Genomic DNA, 26,098 nt, shown 5'->3' on the forward strand with positions numbered 1-26,098 from the left:
AAGTAGGAATAGTGGGGTGCAGTTGGAATCATTTGGAAAGAGAAAGATACCAGGCGTGGACATTATTAGAGGAGGGAGAGAGAGAGAGAGAGAGAGAGAGAGCAAGAGTTTATAAGTTGAACAATTTTTAAGATAAAGAAACATATAGAGAGTGGGTTGTTTAGATTGATGAGGGTAGAGATAAGTTATTTGGTTAGAATATATGGACTTAAATCAAGAAAGAAAAATTTTCTCATCCACTAATTATCCATGCAATTGAGATCTATTTAATCAAGTTTTATGTGAATATCAAATGAATATTCCATCTAGGTCATATCCGATGGATTTAAAAATTTCCGAAGGTTCGACATTTAGTACATGATGTCAAAATTTATGTTTAATTTATATCTATATGCATACAATTATATCTATTTTATACAAAATCATCATATCTATATATATGCATGAAAGTAGAAACTAAAAATTAAATATCTTTTGAAATTAAATGAGAAAAGCTAAGGCCCCATTCGGCAATCATGCTAGATTCCAATTTATAGTTTTCAAATCTAAAAATATAAAAATTAATTTTTAAAATTTATAAAAATCAAAATAAAATATAATTTTTATATTTTTAAAAAATTAAAATTATTTATCAATATCTGCTATTGCCAATAACCTCTAATATCTTTGTCAGGATTGCTATCTTAATCATTGTTGGCACTGCTAGTTGTCATCATCAATTATTAATCATTATTATTATTGTCATTATCCATAATTATCTTCGTTGTCACCATCATCATAAATTTTTTTTTTTTTTTTTGACTAAATCCATCTTAAGTGACTATAAAAAAAATTTAATGTTTGAATTTAAAAAAAAAAATAAAAAACAAATTTTCATAAGAACTACAAGCCGTGTTGACCGACCTGAAATATGATAGCATTATTATTAGTTTTGACAGGTTAAATTAAAATAATAGATTTGAAAGTATTTACTTTTCATTCCATTTCAACTACGGAACAACTTTTGTCCCCAAAAAGAAAAAAAAAAAAAAAGAAAACTACGGAACAAAATTATAATAAGTCTAATTCGCCGCATACGATTTTATGCAGCAGTCTCTAACGGTTGGGTTGACACTGCTGGGAGCCGAACGGCAATGCCATTTATTGCCGCGTACTCTAGTATTTTCCTTCTTTCAATGGTCGGCCAAATTAGTCACCATGCGGTCAGCACGGACGGAAGAAAGAGGTCAAACTTCTGTAAGGAGTTTGACTTGGGATCCACGTCGCCAGCCAATGCATCAAACAGCAGGGCAGCGCACTCTTTGGCCCCGGCCTGGTTACTCCAGGTTTATAGAGTAAGTTTTGCCGGGTGTTATATATAGAGTACTTTTCCCAAATAATATAAAAAAATTTTTTTTTTATCAAAATATATCAAAATGAAATTTATTTATCAAACTAATGTAAAAGAGAAAAATGCTATTTTGAATGGCGTTTTTTCCCCTTCCACGTCAGCTCCCATTTCCACGGTGACATCTTCCGAAAAAAAAAAAAAAAATCAAGAAACGCCATTTGGAATGGCGTCTTTAAAAACGCCATTTTGAATGGCGTTTTTAAAAACGCCATTCAAAATGACGTTTTTCAATTTTTTCAAATAAAAAAAAAAATCGTGGAAAAATAAAAAATTTTGTTTTTTAAAATTTAAAATTAGTAAATAAATTAAAATTTTAATTTGTAATTAATTAAAAAAATTATAGGAAAAAAAAATTATCATAGAAAATAAAAAAAAAGAGAAAGAAATATGAAAAAAATAAAAATTTAAAATTTAATTGAAAAACATCATTCGAAATATTTGTCTTAAAATTTTTTTTAAAAAAATTTTAAGTAATCAAAGAAAAAGAATTTTAATTGAAAATAAAAAAGAAATAAAATTTTAAAGATTAATTGAAATAAAAATATTCTTTCAAATTACTTTCCGAAATTTGAAATATAATTTTTTTAAAAAATTAAAAAAAATTGTAAAAATAGGGTTAAAAAATTTTATAAAAACATAAAGAATTGAAAAAAATAGAAATTATAATTGTAATTGAAGAACAAAGTTTATATTTTTAATTTTAAGAAATAAGAATTATAATTATAAATAAAATTAAAAATTATATTTTAAATAACTAAATTAATTTAAATATAAAACGCCATTTTGAATGGAAAAATAGAAAATTTTATTTTTTAAAATTTGAAATTAGTAAATAAATTAAAATTTTAATTTTGATTGAAATTTAAAATATAAAGATTTGAATTTGTAATTCATTAAAAAAATTAATTTAGATTTTTTATTTTAAATTTTTTTTAAAAGATCTGAAAAAAAATCTTAAGAAATTAAAAAAAATTATCATAGAAAATAAAAAAAAGGAGAGAAAGAAATATGAAAGAAATGAAAATATTATTTCAAATTACTTTCAGAAATTAAAATTAATTTATTTTAAAAAGATTCAAAAAATTTTTAAAAAGAGGGTTAAAAAATTTTATAAAAACATAAAGAATTGAAAAAAATAGAAATTATAATTGTAATTGAAGAACAAAGTTTATAATTTTTAATTTTAAGAAATAAGAATTATAATTGTAAATGAAAATAAAAATTTTATTTTAAATAACTAAATAAATTTAAATATAAATTTTTAAAGTATTTTTTAAATAAAAGAAAAAAAATACTAATAGAATATCAAAAAGATAAAAATGAAAAAAAATAAAATTAAAATTTAAAAATATAGAAATTATAAATTAGATTAGAAAAAATATATCATAAAAGAATAAAATAAAATTAAATTAAATACAATTTCTTTGTTAGGGTATTTTATCAATGTGACTTATAAAAATAAGAAATAAGAATTAAAATTGTAATTGAAATTAAAAATAATATTTTAATTAATAAATTAAATTAAACATTATTATTTAAAAAAATAATTTAAATGAAGGAAAAAAATGGGCAAAAAATTTAAATTTTAATTTGAATTAAATTTTGATAAAAAAAATACAGTGTAAAGTTAAAAAATGAGAAAAAATATGGAATAAAATATGAAAAAATATTTTTGTAATTAAAAGAAAAGAAAATGTAATAGAATGCTAAAAATATAAAAATAGAAGAAAACTGAAATTATAATTTCAAATGATAACTATTTTAAAATAAATTAAAAAAATATCTTAAAAAAAAGAAAAAAAAAATAAAAATAAAATAGAAATTATAATTATAAATTTTAAAAAAAATTAATTTTAATTTAAATTAAAAATTATCATTTAAATTATTATTTTTATTATTTAATTTAATTTATTTATTAAAAGATTAGAAATAATAATTAAAGAAATTAAAAAAAAAGGAGGAAAACACCATAGAGAATGGCGTTTTCCCCTCCCAGACCCCTTTTCCCCTCTCCTTCTTCCTTCTCCCTTCTCCATCTCCTCTTCTCCCTTCTCCCTTCTCCCTTCTCCCTTCTTGATCTTCTGCGACGTCTCTCCGGCGGCACGGCGGCACGGCGGTACGGCGGCGAGGTCTCGGCGGCGGTGAGTTCTTCCCGCCTCTCTCTCCATCTTCCTCTTTCTCTCTCCCTCTTCCCCTCTTTCTTTTTCTCATGCCGGCGGCGGGCCGCGCGTCCCGGCGGCGGGCCGCGCGTCCCGGCGGCGGGCCGCGCGTCCCGACGGTGGCTCCCGGCCCCCTCCTCTCTCTCTCTCTCTCTTCCTCTCTCTCTCCCTTCTCCGTGGCCGCCGACCACAGACGGCCGGCGGCGGGCCGCGCGTCTAGGCGACGGGCCTCGCGTCCAGGCGGTGGCTCCCGGCCCCATCCTCTCTCTCTCTTCCTCTCTCTCTCCCTTCTCCGTGGCCGCCGGCCACAGACTGCCGGCGGCGGGCCGCGCGTCCCGGCGGCGGGCCGCGCGCCCCGGCTGTGGGTCCCGCATCCCGACGGTGGCCCCGGCCCCCTCCTCTCTCTCTTCCTCTCTCTCTCCTCCTCTCTCTGTCTCCCTTCTCCTTGGCCGCCGGCCACAGACGGCCGGCGGCGGGTCCCGCGTCCCGGCGTTGGGTCCCGCATCCCGGCGGTGGCCCCCGGCCCCCTCCTCTCTCTCTTCTTCTCTCTCTCTTCCTCTCTCTCTCCCTTCTCCGTGGCCGCCGGCCACAGACTGCCGGCGGCGGGCCGCGCGCCCCGGCTGTGGGTCCCGCGTCCCGGCGGTGGCCCCGGCCCCCTCCTCTCTCTCTTCCTCTCTCTCTCTCCCTTCTCCTTGGCCGCCGGCCACAGACGGCCGGCGGTGGGCCGCGCGTCCCGGCGGCGGGTCCCGCGTCCCGACGGCCTGCGTCCCGGCGGTGGCCCCCGGCCCCCTCCTCTCTCTCTTCTTCTCTCTCTCTTCCTCTCTCTCCCTTCTCCTTGGCCGCCGGCCACAGACGGCCGGCCGGCGGCGGGCAGCGCGTCCCGGCGGCGGGCCGCGCGTCCCGACGGCGGGTCCCGCGTCCTGACGGTGGCCCCCGGCCCCCTCCTCTCTCTCTTCCTCTCTCTCTCTCCCTTCTCCTTGGCCGCCGGCCACAGACGGCCGGCGGCGGGCCGCGCGTCTCGGCGGCGGGTCCCGCGTCCCGATGGTGGCCCCCGACCCCCTCCTCTCTCTCTCCTTCTCTCTCTCTTCCTCTCTGTCTCCCTTCTCCTTGGCCGCCAGCCACAGACGGCCGGCGGCGGGCCGCCCGTCCCGACGGCGGGTCCCGCATCCCGACGGTGGCCCCCGGCCCCCTCCTCTCTCTCTTCCTCTCTCTCTCCCTTCTCCTTGGCCGCCGGCCACAGACGGCCCGCGGCGGGGCGCGCCTCCCGACGGCGGGGCCCACATCCTAGCGGCGGGCCCCGCATCCCGACGGTGGACCCCGGCCCCCTCCTCTCTCTCTTCCTCTCTCTCTCCCTTCTCCTTGGCCGGCCACAGACGGCCGATGACGGGCCCCCCGACGGCGGCCCCGCGCCCTCTTCTCTCTCTTCTTCTCTCTCTCCCTTCTCTTCGGTTGCTGGCCACAGACGGCCGACGGTGGGCCCCGCGCCCCGGTGGCCAAGGCGGGCCCGCACCCCGACGGTGGTCCTCGACCCCGCCTCTCCCGGTGGGGCCGCATGCCCTGACGGCAGGCCCCGCGTCTCGACGATGGGCCAGACGGTCGGTGGGGCCGCGTGCCTTGAAGGCGGGCCCCACGTGGTGATGGCTCCGATGCGATGGGTTGCGATGACGGTGGGGTCCATGGATTCCGACGCTCGTTTTTATTTTTATCTCATTAGTTTAATTTTATTTTTATCTTTATTTAATTAGATTCAATTGTATTTTAAATTTTTAAATATATTGCATTTCATGAAAACGTAGACCCGTCAATTGATCAATGTATAATATTCTACGTTATCCGTATAAAATATATATATAATATATATTTTTATATGGATACCGTAAAATACATACATTGGTCAATTGATTGTCCAGTTTGGACAGTTTGGAAATTGCATTTAATTTTATAGATAATTACATTATTCGAATGATATGTGGAGGGTTCAAGAGAAATTTCGGACAGTATTTTTATTTTATATTGTACACTATACTGATTGTTTTATACTAACTGTTCTATTTTTATTTTATAGAATTATTCTATGTCGGATCTCGTGTTGGACGCTCGTCGTGCTTTATCTACGACTGATGAGGACGAGCGGATTCAGATACTGCGGGAGATGGAGAGAACGGGTTCCGAAACATTGGTGGCGATTGGTGTTGATCCACATACCTGTGCGCTTTGGTATGGAGCGGTTCGGGCGCCAGATATGAGTTATACGCCGTCACCATATGCTTCACATATGCCATCACCGCATATGTCATCATTTGATGCTGCACAGATGCCATCGCCTTTTCATCTACAGATAGCAGCGTCTTCTTCTTCGTACATCCCCCAGATGCCATCACCGGGTACCAGTTGGCCACATGAGTATGATACTTTTTTGAGAGGCGTCCATCCGTGTATCCAGATGAGAGAGTTGAACGGGTCTCTCAGTCCGTAGATGATCCGACAGGCGATCACGGGCGCCACGACGTTCTTGTGGGACTTAGTCTTTGTTGTATTTGTATTTAGTATTTTTTCATATTTGTTGTATTTTTTTTTGTACATTTGACATTTTTATTCTATTGAATAATATTAAATATTTATTTTATTTTATATTATTTAATTTTAAATGATTGGATATTATGATTGGTGCATATGGATACACATACTCGAACGTGTCTCAGAATATTATGATTGGTGCATTCATCATGGCGAAACTCCTAATTTCACCATAAATTAAAAGAAATAATTAAACAAATTATGAAAAAAAATTTAAAAAATTTTAAAAAAATTAAAAGAATAAAAAAACACCGAAGGAAACGGCGTTTTCTCCTTTCCCCCCTTCTTCTCTCCTTCTCCCTCTTCTTCTTTTTCCCTCTTCTCCCTTCTCCGACGTCTCTCCGACAGCACGGCGGTGAGCTGCCTCCTCTCTCCCTCTTCCTCTCTCTTTCTCTTTTTAAAAAATTTAAAAAATAAAAATTACCAGAAAGAAAGTCAAGGGATCGACTCACAGAGTGTGGCAGTCAAAAATTTTGCGTGCCGTTTTCTTTTTAGCATTCTATTACGTATTCTTTTTCTTTAATTAAAAAAATATTATTTTTTCTAAAGTTCAATTTACAAAATTTTTTTTTCATATTTTTTCTTATTTTTTAACTTTACACTGGATTTATTTTTTCATCAAAATTTAATTCAAATTAAATTTTCCTCCCTTTTTTTCCTTTATTTAAAATATTTTTTAAATAATAATATTTAAATTAATTTAGTTATTTAAAATATTATTTTTAATTTCAATTACAATTTTAATTCTTATTTCTTAAAATTAAAAATTATAAACTTTGTTCTTCAATTACAATTACAATTTCTATTTTTTTCAATTCTTTATCTTTTTATAAAATTTTTTTAGGTCATTTTTAAATTTTATTTGAAAATTTTTTTAATTAAATTAATTTTAATTTTATAAAATATATTTAAAAAATATTTTATAAAAATTAAACATTAAATTTTTTTTTTAATTTTTAATTTTTAATTCTTATTTTTTGTGACTTTTTAAAAATTTTCACTTTTTAACTTTTTAACTTATCCTCATTTTTTTTAACTTTTTAATGTGTTTCTTTTTCTATCAAAATTTAATTCAAATTTAAATTTTTTAAGTCACATTTATAAAATACTCTAAAAAAGAAATTATAATTAATTAAATTTAATTTTATTCTTTTATGATATATTTTTTTTAATCTAATTTATAATTTTTATAATTTTAAATTTTAATTTTTGTTTTTTCCATTTTTATCTTTTTGATATTCTATTACGTTTTATTTTTATTTATAATATTTTTTAAAAATTTATTTTTAAATTAATTTAGTTATTTAAAATATAATTTTTAATTTCATTTACAATTTTAATTCTTATTTCTTAAAATTAAAAATTATAAAGTTTGTTATTCAATTACAATTATAATTTCTATTTTTTTTCAATTCTTTATATTTTTATAAAATTTTTTAGCCTATTTTTCAAATTTTTTCAAATTTTTTTGAATTATTATTTTTAATTTGAGAAAGTAATTTAAAATAATATTTTAATTTCAATTTATCTTTAAAATTTTATTCTTTTTATTTTACATTATAAATCTTTTTTTTTAAAATTTTTTTACAATTTTTAATTTTTTTAAAAATTTTTAAGACAAGTATTTCGAATGATGTTTTTCAATTTAATTTCAAATTTTTATTTCTTTCATATTTCTTTCTCTTTTTTTATTTTCTATGATAATTTTTTTTTAATTTCTTAAGATTTTTTGGACATCTTTTAAAAAAAAATTGAAATAAAATATCTAAATTAATTTTTTTAATGAATTATAAATTCAAATCTTTATATTTTAAATTTCAATCAAAATTAAAATTTTAATTTATTTATTAATTTCAAACTTTAAAAAAAAAATTGACCATTATTTCACGATTTTTTTCCTATTTTTGTGAGAAAATTTAAAAACGTCATTTGGAATGGCGTTTTTAAAAGCGCCATTCCAAATGGCGTTTTTTAATTTTTTTTTTTTTTTTTTGGGACGATGCCACCGTGGAGATGGGGGGTGACGTAGCAGGGGAAAAAATGCCATTCAAAATGACGTTTTTCTCTCTTACATCAGTTTGATAAATAAGTTTGATTTTAATATATTTTGATATTAAAGTTTTTTTTTTGTATTATTCGGGAAAAGGGCTCGTTATATATATATAAACAACGAGATGGAAGTCAAACCGAGTGATGCAGTGCAGCGTGCAGAGCTGGTTTAATAAAATAAATCTTATTCTATATTTGGAAAAGATGCTGTTACTTTCCGCGTTTGGATAGTAAACAAAACAGGTTTAAAAGTCAAAGCACGATGCTTTAGTTATTTATTGCGAGTAAAAAGTACGTTTAGAAGGCGGGTCTTGCGGTTCGTATTACTTCTGTTAGGACAGTTTTGTGCTCCCTGACACCACCGTTGTCCCATCTCCATTTATGTAATTGGGGGCAATATTATTTTACCCATTGATAAAGATATTAAAAGGTTTTTTTTAATAAATATATTATAATATTACATCATTATCATTCATGATTATGATATATAGAATGATTTTATAATATTATATAATTAACATAATATCATTGATCATCCGATATAATTTGTAACTATATTAACAAAATATTATTATAATATAATATCGTATGATATAATAGAATGGTGTAGAATATGAAAAAAGGGCAATAAATTGAGATTGACTGATCGGGTAAAGAAGAAAAGTAAAGAAATGAGAGGCAGAGGAAGGAAGAGGGCAAAGGAGATGGATGTTAGGATGGAGGACAATGGCCGCTTTTTCTCATCTTCAGTATAGATTGAAATTGAATTTAAAAATAAAAAACTCCTTGCACCAATTTACACTTGGGTTTAGGCTGAGATCTAGCTCAATTAAACATCAAGTTTTAACTCGGATGATCGATCAGTTTGAGTTGGTCTTAGTTAAATACCATGCATTAAAAAAAAAAATATTACCTGGCCATCTGTCTAAGATAAAGCAGGGATAAACTCCCTTCAAACGAGTCTTAAATAAGGTATAAAAAGGTTGTTTGGCCATTTATTAAGATAAAGTGGGGTTGATAAAAACCTGTCTCGAATAAGACCTTTAAATACCCAGGCTACGTTTGGGTTGCATATGAGTGTTTTTGGGGACAATGAAAAGTTATACCGCAAGTTTAATTTATATCAAGATAAATAGGTATAAATCTTAATTTTCAATCAGAAAAAATATGATGTTGTTCCAAGCAATGATTGCAATTATTCTTTTGTGTGTTTAGATACTGAAGGGAATAAGAAATGCTATTTAGATGTTGCTTGAGGACAAGCAGATCAAAAAGATATTTTCTTAAAGAAATGGACAAGTTTGTCTTTTAATCCCTATTACTTTGTAATATAAAAATATGTAATAATAATATATATAATATGTTATGTAGGTCTAAAGAATAATAATATTGATAAATTAATAATAATAATAATAATAATAATAATAATAATATAATAGTACTGGCTATTACATCATAACTTAATGGTATAATATTATAATATTATGATATTATATTATATCAATATTATACTACAATGTATAATTGTGTAATAAGATAATAATAATAATTTATTATATGATATATTGTATAATTTTCACATCTAAATTGGTCATTTTTGTTAATAATATAAGGGATAAGAAAGAGTGTTTCAATGAAGTTATATTGGATCTAAACTTATATGGTAAGACCCTAGATATAAATTACACATGGTAAAATTGTATATGTAATCATGAGAGTTTGAGTGCATAAATGGACTGAACTTATTTGTGTGCTTAACTCATTATGTTGCCACTTAATCCATGGATAAATAGGATAACCTTGATTACATATATGTTTAAAAAGAAATAAAGTACCAATATAGTTGTATCTTTTTTCAATGTAATAGACTTTCCTTTAAATTAACTATTATTTTAGAAAAAGGATGATTTCTACCTTCCAAATAATGATGATTGCCAAACAAAATCATTCGCTTCACCAGCAATTAAGAGGATATGATTGATCATAGTAGTGGTAAAGATAATAAGAGCCAAAATGCTAGATTATCAAGCTCATAAAGTTTTTGGCAATTATATTGGAAGTTTGGATCTAAATCCACTTTTACTAGCATTTACGGTTAGAGATGCTTGGAGAGTTATCCCTCTATGTGTAGCTTATTCTATCCTCTTTCTTTTTTTTTTCCTTTTTTTCACCTTCTCCTCTTTCTCTCTATTTTCTAGAGTCCAAAACATCCACAACTTGATACCAATCACTTTGTTCCAGCTCTTACACGGTTACACCTCCCACTGTTCTCTTCCACTGATTTCATACAAAACTATTTTGATTTTGGATCCCAGATAATTTTGGCCATAGTATTTAAATAAATTTATTCAAAAATTATAAATTTATTTCTTGTTAATGAGCTATTTAGATATGAACCAAAATTGAATAGGTATCAAAAAATCCTCATCATTGTTTTGAAGCACAAGCATCACGGGGACATTTTTTTAAAGGTCAAAAAGTTTTTAATGAACTTTAAAAACTCAAGGTAGACTTTGTTGAGATTTATTTATGTTTCTTTGGAACCAAAGAGGGGATAAGTAAGTGGGAGTGCTCTGTGGAAGTGGAATGGGTTTTTGAAAGGTCCCACATATAATTATGAAAGGGATCAATATGAGTATGTGAAATTTGACTTAATAGTACGACTAAGTTTTCTTAAAATAACTGGCATAACGAGTTAAATACTATACTCAAGATGATATCGACCATCACTTTCTTATCTATTTAATAGTCGGGATTCAATATTTCAAAAAAGGTTTGAAAAATATTTTGTAGTATTGAGACACAATCCTTATGTTACAAATGATATTGTTACAGCCCAAGTCCAAGCCCAAGCCCGATTTAAAAGACCCAAGCCCATTCAAAAAAAAAAAAAAAACAGAGGAAAAATCGGGAAGAAGACTCCCGATAGGAGTCTTCTTCTCCGGCGAGATCCGAGCAAATTGGAAATCCTAGGACCTCTCGAAGTCCTAGGGCCCTTTATAAGAAGACCTCCCATTTCCTTAGAAATCGACCATCGGCCTTTTTCCCCTCTCTTTCTCCCTGTTTTTCCCGATCAGAGCCGCGGACACCGTTTGGTTCTTACCGTGATTGCTCGCCGGTGGGGTCACCGGAGGCCGCGGTAAGTTTTCCTCCCCTTCCTCTCTTCCTTTCCCTTCCTCCCGTGCCTTTGTACGTGGCTGTCGGCGACGGGAGTCATCGATTCTAGGTCGGAAAAGAGACCCCTGTTTTGGCCTCTTTTTCTTGAATTTTCCGACGCTGGCGATCGCAATCGACCGCCGGCCATGCCTCTCCGTGACCGGGGGAGTGGCCCCCCTCTGTCGTCGGCCTCCGCCGTGGCGGCCACGGTCTGAACGGTCCGGCAAAGGAGGGGACTGCCGATCCCCTGTTCGGCCTGGAAGGAGCCCGAGAGAAGAAGAAGAAAAAGAAGAAAAAGAGAAAAGAAAAAGAAAAGAAAAGAAAAAGAAGAAAAAAGAAGAAAAAGAGAAAAGAAATATATATATATATATCTATATATAGATAAATAAATAAATAAATAGAAAAAAAAATGAATGAGAGTGAGAGTTTCTCTCTCTTCTCTCTCTTCTTTCAGTCCGAACCCTTATTTTTTCTTTCTGGAATTGAATTTTCTCTCTCTAGAATTTTCTCTCTCTAGGTTGTTTCTCTCTCTTGATGGATTTCTCTCTCTAAAGTTATTCCTCTAGGATTAACGTAGTGGAAGGCTTCATTTGATGATTTTTGATCAAGTTTAGGGAAGAATTTGATTTTAAGTGATGTTTTGATTTGGGACTTGTTTAGATTTAATTTTGAATTAAAATTAATATAAAAATATAATTTTGGATAATAGGCACGAAAGAATCTCCTAGAAGTTAGTCGATCTGTTCATTCAGTGTTCCGTGAAAGGTAAGTAATGAATCATCTTCTCGAGATATTTCATATTTATTCTAAAAATAAATAATTATTCTCTGAAATTATGCATGATTTATGAAATTATGTTTTGAAAGAAAAGTATTTTTGAAATATTATGGTACGTCGATTATGCACCTGTTCAGTGAAAAAAAAAATTATGATATATTATGATACAAAGTATTTGATACAGATCGGATTTATGCTCTCAGCCTAACTATGTTTCAGTGGGCCCCGTCAATGAGGATTATACGTTGGTACTCAGTGGACCCTGCCAGTGGGGGTTGTGCGCTAGTGTTTGTGGACCCTGCCAGTGGGGGTTGTGCGCTGGTATTCTGTAGACCCCACCAATGGGGTTTAAACGTTGGTCATAGTCGAGGCTGTTAAGTTACGAGTGTTTTGAATCGAATCGGATTTATGATTTATATTATATATGAATATTTAAAAATATTAGGTTTGCATTAAATCAGCATGAAATATATTTTTATGTTTAATTGCAATAATGTTCTTGGAAATTAGATAATATCTGAATTATCTAGTTGAGATTATTTGTTACTTACTGGGCTGTCTAGCTCATTACCTTTCTTTCTATTTTTCAGATTCAGATAATTAATTTTCGAGCGTGGGAAGAAAAATTGGGACAGAGGTTTTAGAGGCGAGATTTAGCATTGTCAACTTCATTGAACTTAGATCTATTATTTTATTTTTAGTAAAATTTTATCGGATGTAAGATATTTATTTTAATTACTTGAATTAAAGTTGAATAAAAATTATTTGAATTTATTTCGCTGTGATGCATTGATATCGTGATGAGATGCCTTGCATGCTTATGGAGAGAGTTCTTCATAAGTATACGGTGGTTGCTGCGACCTCCTGCTCGCGATCTCGGGCTGGAGGCGTGACAATTAATATGGTATCAGAGCATGAGTGGATGAATTATGACACAGAATTTGACATAGTATGAGTGTAGGTGGGTAAACATTAGGAATATTGGGACGTTAAAGTATGAGCATCATAATAAATCTATCCTAACAAATAGATAAATGAATCTAATAAGATTTTACTACTACAAGGTTACCATGCCTCCCCGTAGAATGACAAGAACTACTCAAGGAATTACAAGAAAGACATCACAACCACGGGATGGTAGCACTCCCCATTTGACCAGTGGCACCCCTCAGGAGGAGAGAGTCGTAGATCCTAATAGGAATACTTCGAGAGCACGTCAGGAACTAGATATGGCTCAGTTAATGCAGACCCTAATCAGAATGGTACAAGCTCAACAACAAATACAGCAGCAAATGCTTGAACAACAGCAGATACAACGAGATACACAACAACATCAGCATCCACCACCACAATATGGAGAGCAACCAGTACAACGGAACAACATTTCAGAATTTAAAAAGCTTGCTCCTCCAGCTTTCAAGGGGACTACTGAACCTTTGGAGGCTGATAACTGGATAATGGAGATGGAGAAGGCCTTCACTGTCCAAGAGTGTCTTGATGAAGAAAAGATTCGATATGCAGCTTATTTACTACAAGGAGAAGTATACAACTGGTGTCAGCGACTACAGCGCAAGTATGAACAAGACGGCGAAATATTTACCTGGGAAAGATTTCGGATTGCATTCTACGATCAATATTTTTCTTAGAGTATAAGAATCCAGAAAGAGCAAGAGTTTATTTATTTGAAGCAAAAGGGTATGAGTGTGACTGAATATGAAGCAAAATTTACAGAGTTAGCAAAATTTGCTCCGAGATTAGTGGATGGTGAGCAAGAACGTGTTCACAAGTTTGAGATGGGACTGAGAACTGAGATTCGAAAATAAGTAGTTCCATATGAATTGACAACTTATGCAGATGTGGTAAATAAACACTGATAATTGAAAGAGAAGTCAATGAAGAATGCATGGAAAGGGAAAGAAAGCAAAGAAAGAGAGCAAAATCAAATGATACACAAGGGCAGAATAATAAAAATATCAAAAGATCAGCTAAGGGAGCAATAGATAATAAGACGCAACAGATTGATGGTGAGCAGTGCTCTAGATGTGGCAAAAATCATGCAGACAAGGATTGCTATTGGAATATAGGTGCTTGTTTCAAGTGTGGTCAGATGGATCATAAAATTGCTAGCTGCCCGTTAATACAGAAAATCAAGTTGGCCAAAGAACTTATGAAGGACAACATAGGGGTGGTGGACAGACTTCTAAAACCCAAGGAAGAGTTTATGCGCTTACTCAACAGAATGCACAGGCCTCCAATACAATGGTGACAGGTATGAAAAATTTCGAGGAAGAAATTTCTTTTAGGGGTGAAGAATGTTATAGCCCAAGCCCGATTTAAAAGACCCAAGCCCATTCAAAAAAAAAAAATAGAGAAAAAATCGGGAAGAAGACTCCCGATAGGAGTCTTCTTCTCCGGCGAGACCCGGGCAAATTGGGAGTCCTAGGATCTCTCGAAGTCCTAGGGCCCTCTATAAGAAGACCTCCCCTTTCCTTAGAAATCGACCATCGGCCTTTTTCCCCTCTCTTTCTCCCTGTTTTTCCCGATCAGAGCCACGGACAGCGTTTGGTTCTTGTCGTGATTGCTCGTCGGTGGGGTCACCAGAGGTCGAGGTAAGTTTTCCTCCCCTTCCTCTCTTCCTTTCCCTTCCTCCCGTGCCTTTGTGCGCGGCTGTCGGCGATGGGAGTCGCCGATTCTTGGTCGGAAAAGAGACCCCTATTTTGGCCTCTTTTCCTTGGATTTTTCAGTGCCGGCGATCGCAATCGACCGCCGGCCATGCCTCTCTGTGACCGGGGGAGTGGCCCCCCTCTGTCGCCGGCCTCCGTCGTGGCGGCCGCGGCCTGAACGGCCCGGCAAAGGAGGGGACTGTCGGTCCCCTGTTCGGCCTGGAAGGAGCCCGAGAGAAGAAGAAGAAAAGAAGAAAAAGAAGAAAAAGAGAAAAGAAAAGAAAAAGAAGAAAAAAAAGAAAAAGAGAAAAGAAAAGAAAAAATATATAATATATATATATATATAAATATATATCTATATATAGATAAATAAATAAATAAATAAAAAAAAAAAGAATGAGAGAGAGAGTTTCTCTCTCTTCTCTCTCTTCTTTCAGTCCGAACCCTTATTTTCTCTCTCTGAAATTGGACTTTCTCTCTCTAGAATTTTCTCTCTCTTGATGGATTTCTCTCTCTCTAAAATTATTCCTCTAGGATTAACGTAGTGGAAGGCTTCATTTGATGATTTTTGATCGAGTTTAGGAAAGAGTTTGATTTTAAGTGAGGTTTTGATTTGAGACTTGTTTAGATTTAATTTTGAATTAAAATTAATATAAAAATATAATTTTGGATAATAGGCACGGAAGAATCTCCTAGAAGTTAGTCGATCTGTTCATTCAGTGCTCCGTGAAAGGTAAGTAACGAATCATCTTCTCGAGATATTTCATATTTATTCTAAAAATAAATAATTATTCTCTGAAATTATGCATGATTTATGAAATTATGTTTTAAAAGAAAAGTGCTTTTGAAATATTATGGTACGTCGATTATGTACCTGTTCAGTGAAAAAAAATTATGATATATTATGATACAAAGTATTTGATACAGATCGGATTTATGCTCTCAGCCTAACTATGTTTCAGTGGATCCCGTCAATGAGGATTATATGTTGGTACTCAATGGATTCTGTCAGTGGGGGTTGTGCGCTGGTGTTTGTGGACCCTGCTAGTGGGGGTTGTGCACTGGTGTTTGTGGACCCTGCCAGTGGGGGTTGTGCGCTGGTATTCTGTGGACCCCATCAATGGGGGTTAAACGTTGGTCATAGTCGAGGCTGTTGAGTTATGAGTATTTTGAATCGAATCGGATTTATGATTTATATTATATGTGAATATTTAAAAATATTGGATTTGTATTAAATCAGCATGAAATATATTTTTATGTTTAATTGTAATAATGTTCTTGAAAATTAGATAATATCTGAATTACCTAGTTGAGATTATTTGTTACTTACTGGGCTGTCTAGCTCATTACCTTTCTTTTTATTTTTCAGATTCAGATAATTAATTTTCGAGCGTGGGAAGAAAAATTAGGACAGAGCTTTTAGATGTGAGATTTAACATTGTCAACTTCATTGAACTTAGATCTATTATTTTATTTTTAGTAAAATTTTATCGGATGTAAGATATTTATTTTAATTATTTGAATTAAAGTTGAATAAAAATTATTTGAATTTATTCCGCTGTGATGCATTGATATCGTGATGAGATGCCTTGCATGCTTATGGAGAGAGTTTTTCATAAGTATGCGGTGGTTGTCGCGATCTCCTTCTCGTGATCTCGGATTGGGACGTGATAGATATTATCAATAAAAAATATATAAGCATATGGGTGCATAGATAACTTGTCAGTTATCCAGATAAATAGTTATACGATGGTTAGAGACAAAATTCATGAATGATTCAACTGGATTTGATGAATATATAGATCAAAAACAATAGCATGCAAACAAAACAAGGACATTGACAGCAATTAATTGGAAAACAAATGGCATTACAACGACTTTGATAATGACATCAACAAACAATAATAACTAAGTGTTTCACAAGTGGTTCAAACTACCTCTACTAATTTAACATTAAGATGAATTAGTAAATAACAACTACTACTATTATAATCTATTATATAACAACCATAACAATTATATACTTACAACATCCCTACAATTTCAAATTTTCTATGGTATCTTCGACATCAATATTTTGAAATTACCATCATCATTTTAAAATTATTATTATTCTGAGGCAGATATTAAAAATTTGTCTTGTAATTTTTTAAAAGACCATAATAATATTTTATTTGGGTCAATTTTTACCTCTCTGAAGCCATGCTATATCTATTACAGTGATTCCGAGGATGCCTATAACATGGAGCAGCAGGGTGCCACTAATCCGCCAACACTATCAAATTATCAACGCCAATAGTTTTTTAATCTAAATTTAATACATTAATTACTTTTAATAATAATTATAATAACAATAATAATATTAAAATAATCTATTTGGTAAAAAAATAAAAAATCAAATTTAATGATGAAAATTTTAAAAATTACAGCATCATCCTAGTGCTTATGGTGGCAACTTCAAAGAGAGCAGGTTAAAAAAAGTGATGAATTATGCATCAACATCTTTCTAGCGAAAAGAAGGTCAAATTAATTTAGGATGTATTTGATTAGTCATTAAAAAATATAAATTTTTAATTTTTAAAAAATAAAAATTAAAAATAATATTTAATAATATCATAAAAATAAAAAATTTAAAATTTAAAAACTTATTTTATATATAAAATAATTTTTTTTATTTTTTAAAATTTATTTTTTTATTTTTTTTGTTTTCGAACATCTAAAATGTCAAACCAAAAAGTAGAGAGTTCAAATTTTTCTTTTTCGTCGAGCTCTTCATTTCTTCATTTTTTTATCCTTTCCTTCTGAACTCTTCTTTTTTTTGTCGGACTTTTTATTTGTCATCGTTTTTATGCTTTGTAATAGCGTAGTTATCAAATATATTTTTTATTTTTTTATTTTTATCTAACAATAAAAATTAAAAAAATAAAAAATATTTTTAAAAATAAAAAATAAAAAATTTAAAAATATAACCAAATATAATCTTATATTTTTTTAATTATTAAAACACATTAATAGGGTCCAACACCTGATTAGACTAAATTAATAATTCAACGGCGTCCGCACAACGCCACTTATAAAACATAACAAACGATGAACGGCGAAGCAAGCCCACCGCAAAGTGGAAGACTCCCCGGATTGACCGATCGATCGCTCTCTCTCTCTCTCCCTCTCTCCCTTTCTCTCTCTCTCCGTCTCTTTCCTTCGCTCCCCTTCTTTGAAATTTTCTCCTCTCCTCCGGTCCTGCGCTCGTGATTCCATCTGTTCTTCTGTAAAAACCCAACGTTGTTCTCCTGTTCTCGATCGACTGATCCCAATTCCAATCCCAATAGGAATCCTCCTCTATTTCGGTTTCTTCTTCTTCTCGATATATGTACGAGTAGGTGGTTGGGATTTGTATAGATAGACCGGGAGAGATATCGAGGAGGGGATGGCGAAGCTCTACGTTCAGGCGGTGCCGCCGGCGGATCTGAACAAGAACACGGAGTGGTTCATGTATCCCGGGGTGTGGACGACCTACATCCTTATCCTCTTCTTCTCGTGGCTCCTCGTGCTATCGATCTTCGGCTGCACCCCCGGGATGGCCTGGACCATGGTCAATCTGTTCCACTTTGCGGTATGCCTTCACTTTTTCCGTAGCTATGTCGTTAATTGGATATTATGATGAAAATTCTGATTTTTGATGGTGATTTCTGATGAATTGATGAATCCATGTTTTTATTGTTCTTTTTTCTTAATAATGAGTTGGTTGAATTTGAGGGTTTCTGATTCCTTTTTTCGTGAATCTGGGGTCTAAAGATCCCTTTTTTCCCTGATCGGGTGGGAAAGCTCTCTGGGTTTCTGATTGTGTCTGTTTGGGTGTTCACTTGTGGAGTTTTGAGATTTGGTTTCCCGATTGGAAAGAGGGAAATAATTGGTGGGAAAATTAACTGCTTTAATGGTTCTTCGTGGGTGATCTGTTCAAGAAGTGATTTTTTGATGGAATTTGTTTGGGTATTCTTGGACTCCCAAATTAGCCATCTTGTGCGATGCAGTTTTTTTTTTTTTTTTTCAAAAAAAAAATTCAATCTTTGGAAGGAAAACTGACTTATTTGCTATAAATCACGGCGTAAATAAGTTTCTTTCTTTCTTTTTTTTTTTTGTTTGATACTCATGGTAATTGGGGAAAAAGAAATCTTTTTTTTTTATGCATGTTTGAAATAGAATACTTATGGTAACTCTGCTTCATTTCAGTTCTAATTCTGTCTGTTGTTTCATCTCTATAGGAGCTTATGTTTGAGGAATTTGACATGTAACTGAATGTGAGAAGCTTATGATTTTTTCTTTACTTTGCCTTTTCGGTCGTGGAGCTCAACTCTGTTGAGTTTATGGCTTTATTTGTTTTCTTGATTCATCAAATTGGTGCTAAAAATTTCTGTCCTTGTGTAATCATATAATGAATCCATGCTTTACTTCACTCTATAGCGGGTTAGGATATAATTTATTCCTGAATTCAATGCAATATCAGACTTTGAAGTTGAGCCAGTGCAAGAGATCGTTCGTGATATTTGTTTTTCCACTTATACCTTGGGACATTTCAAAAGGACAAACTTTTTGCCGTAGCACTAGGTGCTAAGAGCATTGATTTGTGAAACCTGAAATAACATATGCATAGACAGAAGTTGCTGGGCATTCCTATGCAATTCAACACTAAGCACTGGGTGGATGCCAGTTGAATATTACAGTTATAGCATATTCTACTGTTATGACTGTATTGATGCATTTGAGCTACTGGGAAACACGGTGCCACAGGCTTTTGTTTGTATGTGAATGCTGTCGGAAAGGGTTGTATCATATGAACTTGTTTGTGTTGTTCTCTTTGGAACATATGTTTGCTCGACTCCTAGATGTGGAGATTGTTCCAATGAAAAATGAAAGAAATTATATGTTTTGACATCTGGCTTTTTTTGGTTAAGTATAATTCATTCATCATTTTTTACTCGGGCATTTGAATTTAAAATTTTTTACATTCTACTTGTTGGATCAAGCCAATTCTTATATATATATATATATATATATATATATATATTGTTTTTACATGTTATTGGGTCGTATCACATTCTCCATCTTTGCTCCTTTTTAATTCCTACAGCTGTTCTGATTGAATCCTATATTGCAGATCACCTATCACTTTTTCCATTGGAAGAAGGGAACTCCCTTTGCTGATGATCAGGGTATTTACAATACCTTGACATGGTGGGAGCAGATGGACAATGGCAAGCAGCTTACTCGTAATCGGAAGTTTTTGACTGTCGTACCTGTGGTTCTGTAAGTATTCTTGTAATATTCGCATTCCATTTGACTTCCAGTTTGTGGACATGTGAAATCATGAGGGACCATTTGCACAATGAGACTGCAGTTATTTAGAAAGGCATGAGCCACTATGATTTTAATAATTTGTCTTATATAATTGACTTTTTGAAACTCTAAAATGTATGTGGTATGGCATGCATGTGGTTCTGCTTTGCCTCATGTGTAAGTGCTTGTGCTTCATTTGCTGGATTGCATGTATGCCTGCTTTATACTCGGTCATAACTAGTATTATGTGGAACATTTTTTTAAAATGAACTTTGGGGATAAAATGACACTTGGCAACTACAATATGAATAACTTGAAATGGGCTCTAATAGTTGATCTGTAAGGTGACTTATGGCCTAGGGCTGTTTTATAGTTTCATTAGAAACCATAACAGAATTCCTGCTCTTTTGTACTACGACTGGTGTAGTTACTTAATATGTGTAGATTTTGACCATATTTAGAGAGATTCGGCTATTGTCAGGTACACAAATAATAACAATAATCTCCTGTCATAACATGCAGAATTAGGTCTTCAATGTATAACCTATAATTGGAAATTATGTTATGAGAATGGGCATGCACTATGAAGTGGTGGTATAAATACTTCAGATATCAGCGAAAATAAAGAAAGCCTATGTGTCCTTTCAACTCATGGTTCTTCCTGCATAACATTCTTTGGTTTTCATAGTTTTTGGAACTCCAACAATTTTGATTTCGGACCTTAGGAATTGAATACTTTCAATAAAGCTTTAGATGCATGGTTGTTAAATTGCAACTAGGCTCGGCAAACTACGGGGTTTGTGTTGGATATTAGCTTGAACTTATGTCTAACCTGGATCTGACATGGACCTGAATTTCAGGCAACATTCAATGTTTGGATCTGACCCTGGTTTTAATTCTATCAACTTGGACCCACTTTCTTTGATTGAATTATTAGTTGTAGATTGTATACTAAGGAATATTGGAACAAGGAGTTTTCAAGTTTTACATCCATAAAAGCTCTGACTCTAAAAATTAAAAGAGCAAAGATGCCTCCTGGTATTAAAATAAGCTTGACTAGCATAGAAGGCATCAATCATCATATTTGTCTTGTGTTTTAAACTTGCATAAGCGTGGGTAGGCAAGGTGAGAGGGGTGGGTAGGTGGAAGGAGGGGTTGTGGAGACCTTTAAGAGATGGGAATTAAGGTACTAAGTTATGCCATTTAGGGTTTACGATTCACAATGAGTGGTTTAAGAGACATACAGGAGCATGAGAAAATGAGTTGGTTGCCGGTAGGTGAAGGTCTTTTTTGCAAGGGCAGTGTTATGGTCAGAAGGGAGAAAGAAAGCAGTAGGACTAACTCATTTTAAGAGTGAGAGTTTCATTCAAGAAAAGGCAAAGGGAGTTAGAAAGGCATAGAGTGGAGAGATAGAGAGTGAAAGGATTGGGTCAAAGGAGTAGGGTGGGTGGTGGTTTTTTTTTTTTTTGCTTTTTTCCTTTTCTTTTTGGAGTAACTATGTGAATCAGGTGCTATGCATAGCATCAACCTAAATCAATTAATGTGTATTATAAGTACTTTGATTCCCCTTATTCAAAAGCCAATACTTCAGCATGTTAGTGGACAAAAAAGGTGCCCAAGCCTGGTTTTCCATAATGGGTCTATTTTTTGGGTTGGAGTGGATCTAGCAAATGGCCTAGACAAAAATTTACCATCTCTAATTGCAGTCAATAGGAGGTTAAGGTTTGCACCTAGATCATTTTGTGAGTCTCTATTAGCAATTGGACCCATATCTTTTATATGCAGGACTTGATTGAAACCAATGTTGTTAAAAGCCCTAGGCGCACCTAGGCGCTAAGGGTCTCTAGAGCCTAGGCACAAGGCACAAGGCACAAGGTGCAGGCGCGTGCTTGAGATAAGTCAGGCATCAAAAATAGAAAAACAAAGAACTAGCTATAGGCACGAATTTTAGCAAGTAAACACTAGGATTCTGTTATTAAAAAATTAAAAAAAAAAAAATCTAGCTATACGCAAGAAGTTCAGTATGTAAAAACTAGCTCTAATCCAAAAATAAGAAGAAGAAGGAGAAGAAGAATGACAAGAAGAATAAAAGGTTAGAGAGTAGACTAATGTGCTCCATTATGCTCTGTTTTCTAGCCAGAAAACAGAGCATAACAGAGCATGTCAGAAGAAGAAAAATAAGAAGAAGAGAAAGAAGAAGAGGAGCACTGGAGGAGAGATGACTTACCTGGTGTTAGGCAATGAGATAAGATGGAGGTGCTTTTTAGGCGATGAGATGAGGTGGAGACGATTTAGCTTCTGTCTTCTGATTCTTTTAGGCGATTTCAAGAGTCTCATGTAGGTTTTCAAAGTCCGTTTGACTTTCAATGATGACTTTTCAATCTCTATTTACCATAGTTGACCTTTCCGATCCCTATTTACTATAACTGATCTTTCCTATTTCTTAGAAATTAAAAATTAATACTTGTTGGAATTCCACGCCTCATTGCGCCTCTGAACAATGTAGAGGCGTGCGCCTGAGGCACCGAGACGACGGCCCTTGCGTCCAGCGCCTTTTGTGCTTGAGGCGTGCCTCTTTAGTAACATTGATTGAAACAGTTTTTTTTTTTTTTTTTTTGTCTTTATAACAATGGAAAATCAGGGATTGTTGGATATTTGTACTTCTGTATGAGAATGGAAGTTACCATGTTGAATTTCATTGCTATGATTTTTTGTATTAGTGTGTTATACAAACAAATAACCTAGCCCTATTTATGTTTGTGTGTGCATATCCATGCATGCACAAATGCATGTGTATATGCACATGCAGATGTAGACAACAACAGACTTATTCATCATAAACCATTTAGTATCTGTTTGATTATCTGGCATATTCTTTATATGAAAGCAGAAGCATTCATGTTAGTGTTATTTAGTGGTTCAATAGTGTATGCTTATATTTGCTGATCAAGAAGGAAACTTTTTTTACCACCCTTTATTGAGTGCATAGAATACACTGAAACAAGATATTCCTTGTCATTAGCTGAAACATACTCTGGAATATGTCGTATAGTATTTTGAGGGACAATGTTATAAGAAAAGGAGCATGGCTATGATTAGACTTGATCCTTGGTTAATCTGTAGTGTAGCTTAGGTCTAGATTAAGTTCAGATTTAGTTGTTTTGAATTTTTTGGTTTTTATTTTCAGTTACTCGAGCCTTAGGAGTTTTGTTTAGATCTTTTGGTAGAAGATTTGTTTTTTCCCCTATTTTCTTGCAATTTTCATACTGAATTTTGGGGAAGGATATTGTAGAAAAGTTCTTATTGCTCTAGTTTGTGTCCTATTTTAAGAAGGATAGGTGCCCAAAAGTTCTACCATAGCTCTAGTTTGGGTTAGTAACGGTTTTAGTCACCAGGATTGCATTTTGGATTGATTTTGTTGGCTTTTCACATTAGATATTCTGGTGAAATGAATTTGCTAGTTTTACAAAGTTTGAACTTATCTTATTTTCTTCTCTTTTTATTTCTTCAATTTAGGAGTCCTGTTTCGTAATTCTTGTTGCATATTTGACTAAATCTTATTAGGTCTTTAGCAATAAAGGGTGAGGGAGGGGGATTATTAAATTATGGGTTGGTGATGATAAATATTGAATATATTGAAATTATTTTCTTCTCTATTTAGCAGTACAGCTCTCTTGTCTGGTAGTCCCTTTTCTCCACTTTTTATACACAACCACACCCCCCACACCACACTCACCCCCCCACACACAATTAGTCGGTGTATAACTTTCTGAAATTTTGTTGCCACACTAATTTGGTGAATTTTCATATAATGTTTCTTGATAATTGATTCTTGATTTTTTTTTTTTTGGATACGAAAATGGTGAATAACAACTGAGAAAGGGTGGGACAGAATTTGATGTGGAACTAGAATGTAGTTAATGTAATTCAGAAAGTTGGTTTTTCTAGGTGAACAGTATGCTTTGAGATGGGGCGAAAGAAATGTGCATCAAGAGAGACCACCTTTTGTCAATCTTTTTCTTCTTCTGTACATGTCAACCTTGACTCCTTGATTTTTTGTACGTTCACATTTTAGATATGGTTTTACAACTTAGTTGGGTCCGGGTCACAAAGATCTTACTTGAGTGGGCTTGTTATATGTGTAGGTCTATTCTGGATTTATCTGATTAATTAGCCTCAGATTAATCTGGTCTATTTGCTTTGGCCACTATGACATGACATTAACAGTTGTGCCAAAGTTGGACCCAAATATGAGGATGGAAAATTTGAAATGCTTCTGACCTGATTTAGTCCTACAACTATTGTTTGACATAATTATGCTGCTATGCATGAAAGATAATATGGATGAAAGACTTTCACTGAATAATTGGTAGGGAGCTGCTTGTAATAATACATTTTTAGTTGTTAGAATTAATTATATATATATATATATATATATATATATATATATATATATATATATATATATATATATATATTGTAATCTGTTGGTATCAAAGGTTCTCAGCTAAGAATAAACATGGTTTTAACATTCATGGAAGAAGTATCCCTATGCAAAATTATATTTGCGCTTTCCTCTACCATGACCATTTTGTCCCATTGGGAAAATATTACATGATGGATTCATATATATTCTATTCATTAAAAATCACCAAAACATTCTTTGCCATGCCTTCTTTTTTGCCTTGTATGGAGATGCTCGAATTTTCAGCAAAAATATAGTTGCAATCATATCCTAAATTTAAAATGATTATTACTGTGCTCTGTTAAAAATAAACCTACAAATTAGTCCGGATCTATTTTCATCTAATTATTGCTTCCCGCATTATATGGCCTGGAGATCTTCAAACCAGAATTCTGAGCCTTGAAATGCTGCCTGATGTTGTGGGTTCCTTTATTTTTCCTGGCAGGTACTTGATAGCCTCACACACAACTGATTACCAGCATCCGATGCTTTTCCTCAACACGCTTGCAGTGATTGTGTTGGTTGTCGCCAAATTGCCCAACATGCACAAGGTCCGTATATTTGGAATCAATGCAGGTAATTGAGTGGTGGTGCTCGAAAGATATCACGGTAGATGCCTTTTTGTCGATTGCCTGGGGCTGACCCTGGACTAGCAAGAAATCCTCAAGTCTGTTAGCAGATGGTTTGCAATTTCTGTAGAGAAAGCACTTGGAGATGCTAAAATTGTCTGTTATGCTGTGTCTGATAAATGAAAGCTGCCTGTAGATTATCTTTCATGTTGCAATCTGTTTTCCATAAGAATCAGTGTTTGGGGTGTAATGTACAGTTTCTCTCTTTGGGAAGGACTTGGTTGCTATTTGTCGTGCTGCTTCTTTTTTTCAATCCACAGCCATTTCTGGGCATTTCACGTGATGGAACAATAGTGGTGAACCTTTTCTTTATTGTTTCTTCTTTTGTCTTGATTTATAGTGAATGATTTGAAACAGTATCTTAAATCAGCACTGATTGGATAACAAACAATCCAACCGCAAAGGTTCTTGCAAAAGTGAATTTGGGTCAGTCTTTCGAAGCAAGGAAACCTTCAGAGCTACCAAAATAATGCAGGTTGCGAAAATGTATGAGTAAATATTCAATTCCTGGAATTGCTGGATGTTGAAATCTGTCCATTGTTGGTTCTGCATGTAAAGACAATGGAGCTCGTGGTGCACTTGGAGGTGGGATTTGAAGGACTTCAAAAAGCCTAAGAAGTGCAAAGTTTCGTCAAGGATTTGGGGTTCCGTTCATATTGGCAGTACATGTGCAGGAAGCCAGCTGGGTATTTTTTTTTAAAAACAAAAATAATTTTCTGAGTTATCATAGCATGGCGTATGGATATAAACTTGATGGAAGAAAGATCGTTTTTGCCAACTTAAGAGCCCTATTTTATAGAAAGTATATGAGAACGACTGCCCTACAAACCATGTTTCCACAATTTCATTTCTTAGGTAAGTAGATTTCTGATGGTGAAGCATTCCAACGCAAATTTATG

At 34.6% G+C, this 26,098-nt stretch overlaps 1 protein-coding gene across 1 annotated transcript; it reads left to right on the top strand.

Moving 5' to 3' along the window:
* Window positions 1-17,913: 17,913 nt before the first annotated feature.
* Window positions 17,914-25,482, top strand: LOC105043444 (uncharacterized). Its single transcript, XM_073255816.1, has 3 exons — window positions 17,914-18,384; window positions 19,927-20,075; window positions 25,016-25,482. The coding sequence occupies exons 1-3, from the start codon at window positions 18,199-18,201 to the stop codon at window positions 25,152-25,154; spliced, it is 474 nt and encodes a 157-aa protein (XP_073111917.1). The 5' UTR covers window positions 17,914-18,198; the 3' UTR covers window positions 25,155-25,482.
* Window positions 25,483-26,098: the final 616 nt, after the last annotated feature.

This window comes from Elaeis guineensis, chromosome 4 (assembly GCF_000442705.2).
Source record: "Elaeis guineensis isolate ETL-2024a chromosome 4, EG11, whole genome shotgun sequence".
Classification (NCBI taxonomy): Eukaryota; Viridiplantae; Streptophyta; class Magnoliopsida; order Arecales; family Arecaceae; genus Elaeis; species Elaeis guineensis.

Bases quoted from the DNA above. Each gene is read 5' to 3' on its own strand.
- LOC105043444 (XM_073255816.1), top strand. From the start codon at position 18,199: ATGGCGAAGCTCTACGTTCAGGCGGTGCCGCCGGCGGATCTGAACAAG. The intron at 18,385-19,926 runs GTATGCCTTCAC...CCTATATTGCAG, and splicing joins TCAATCTGTTCCACTTTGCG to ATCACCTATCACTTTTTCCA. The intron at 20,076-25,015 runs GTAAGTATTCTT...TTTTCCTGGCAG, and splicing joins ACTGTCGTACCTGTGGTTCT to GTACTTGATAGCCTCACACA.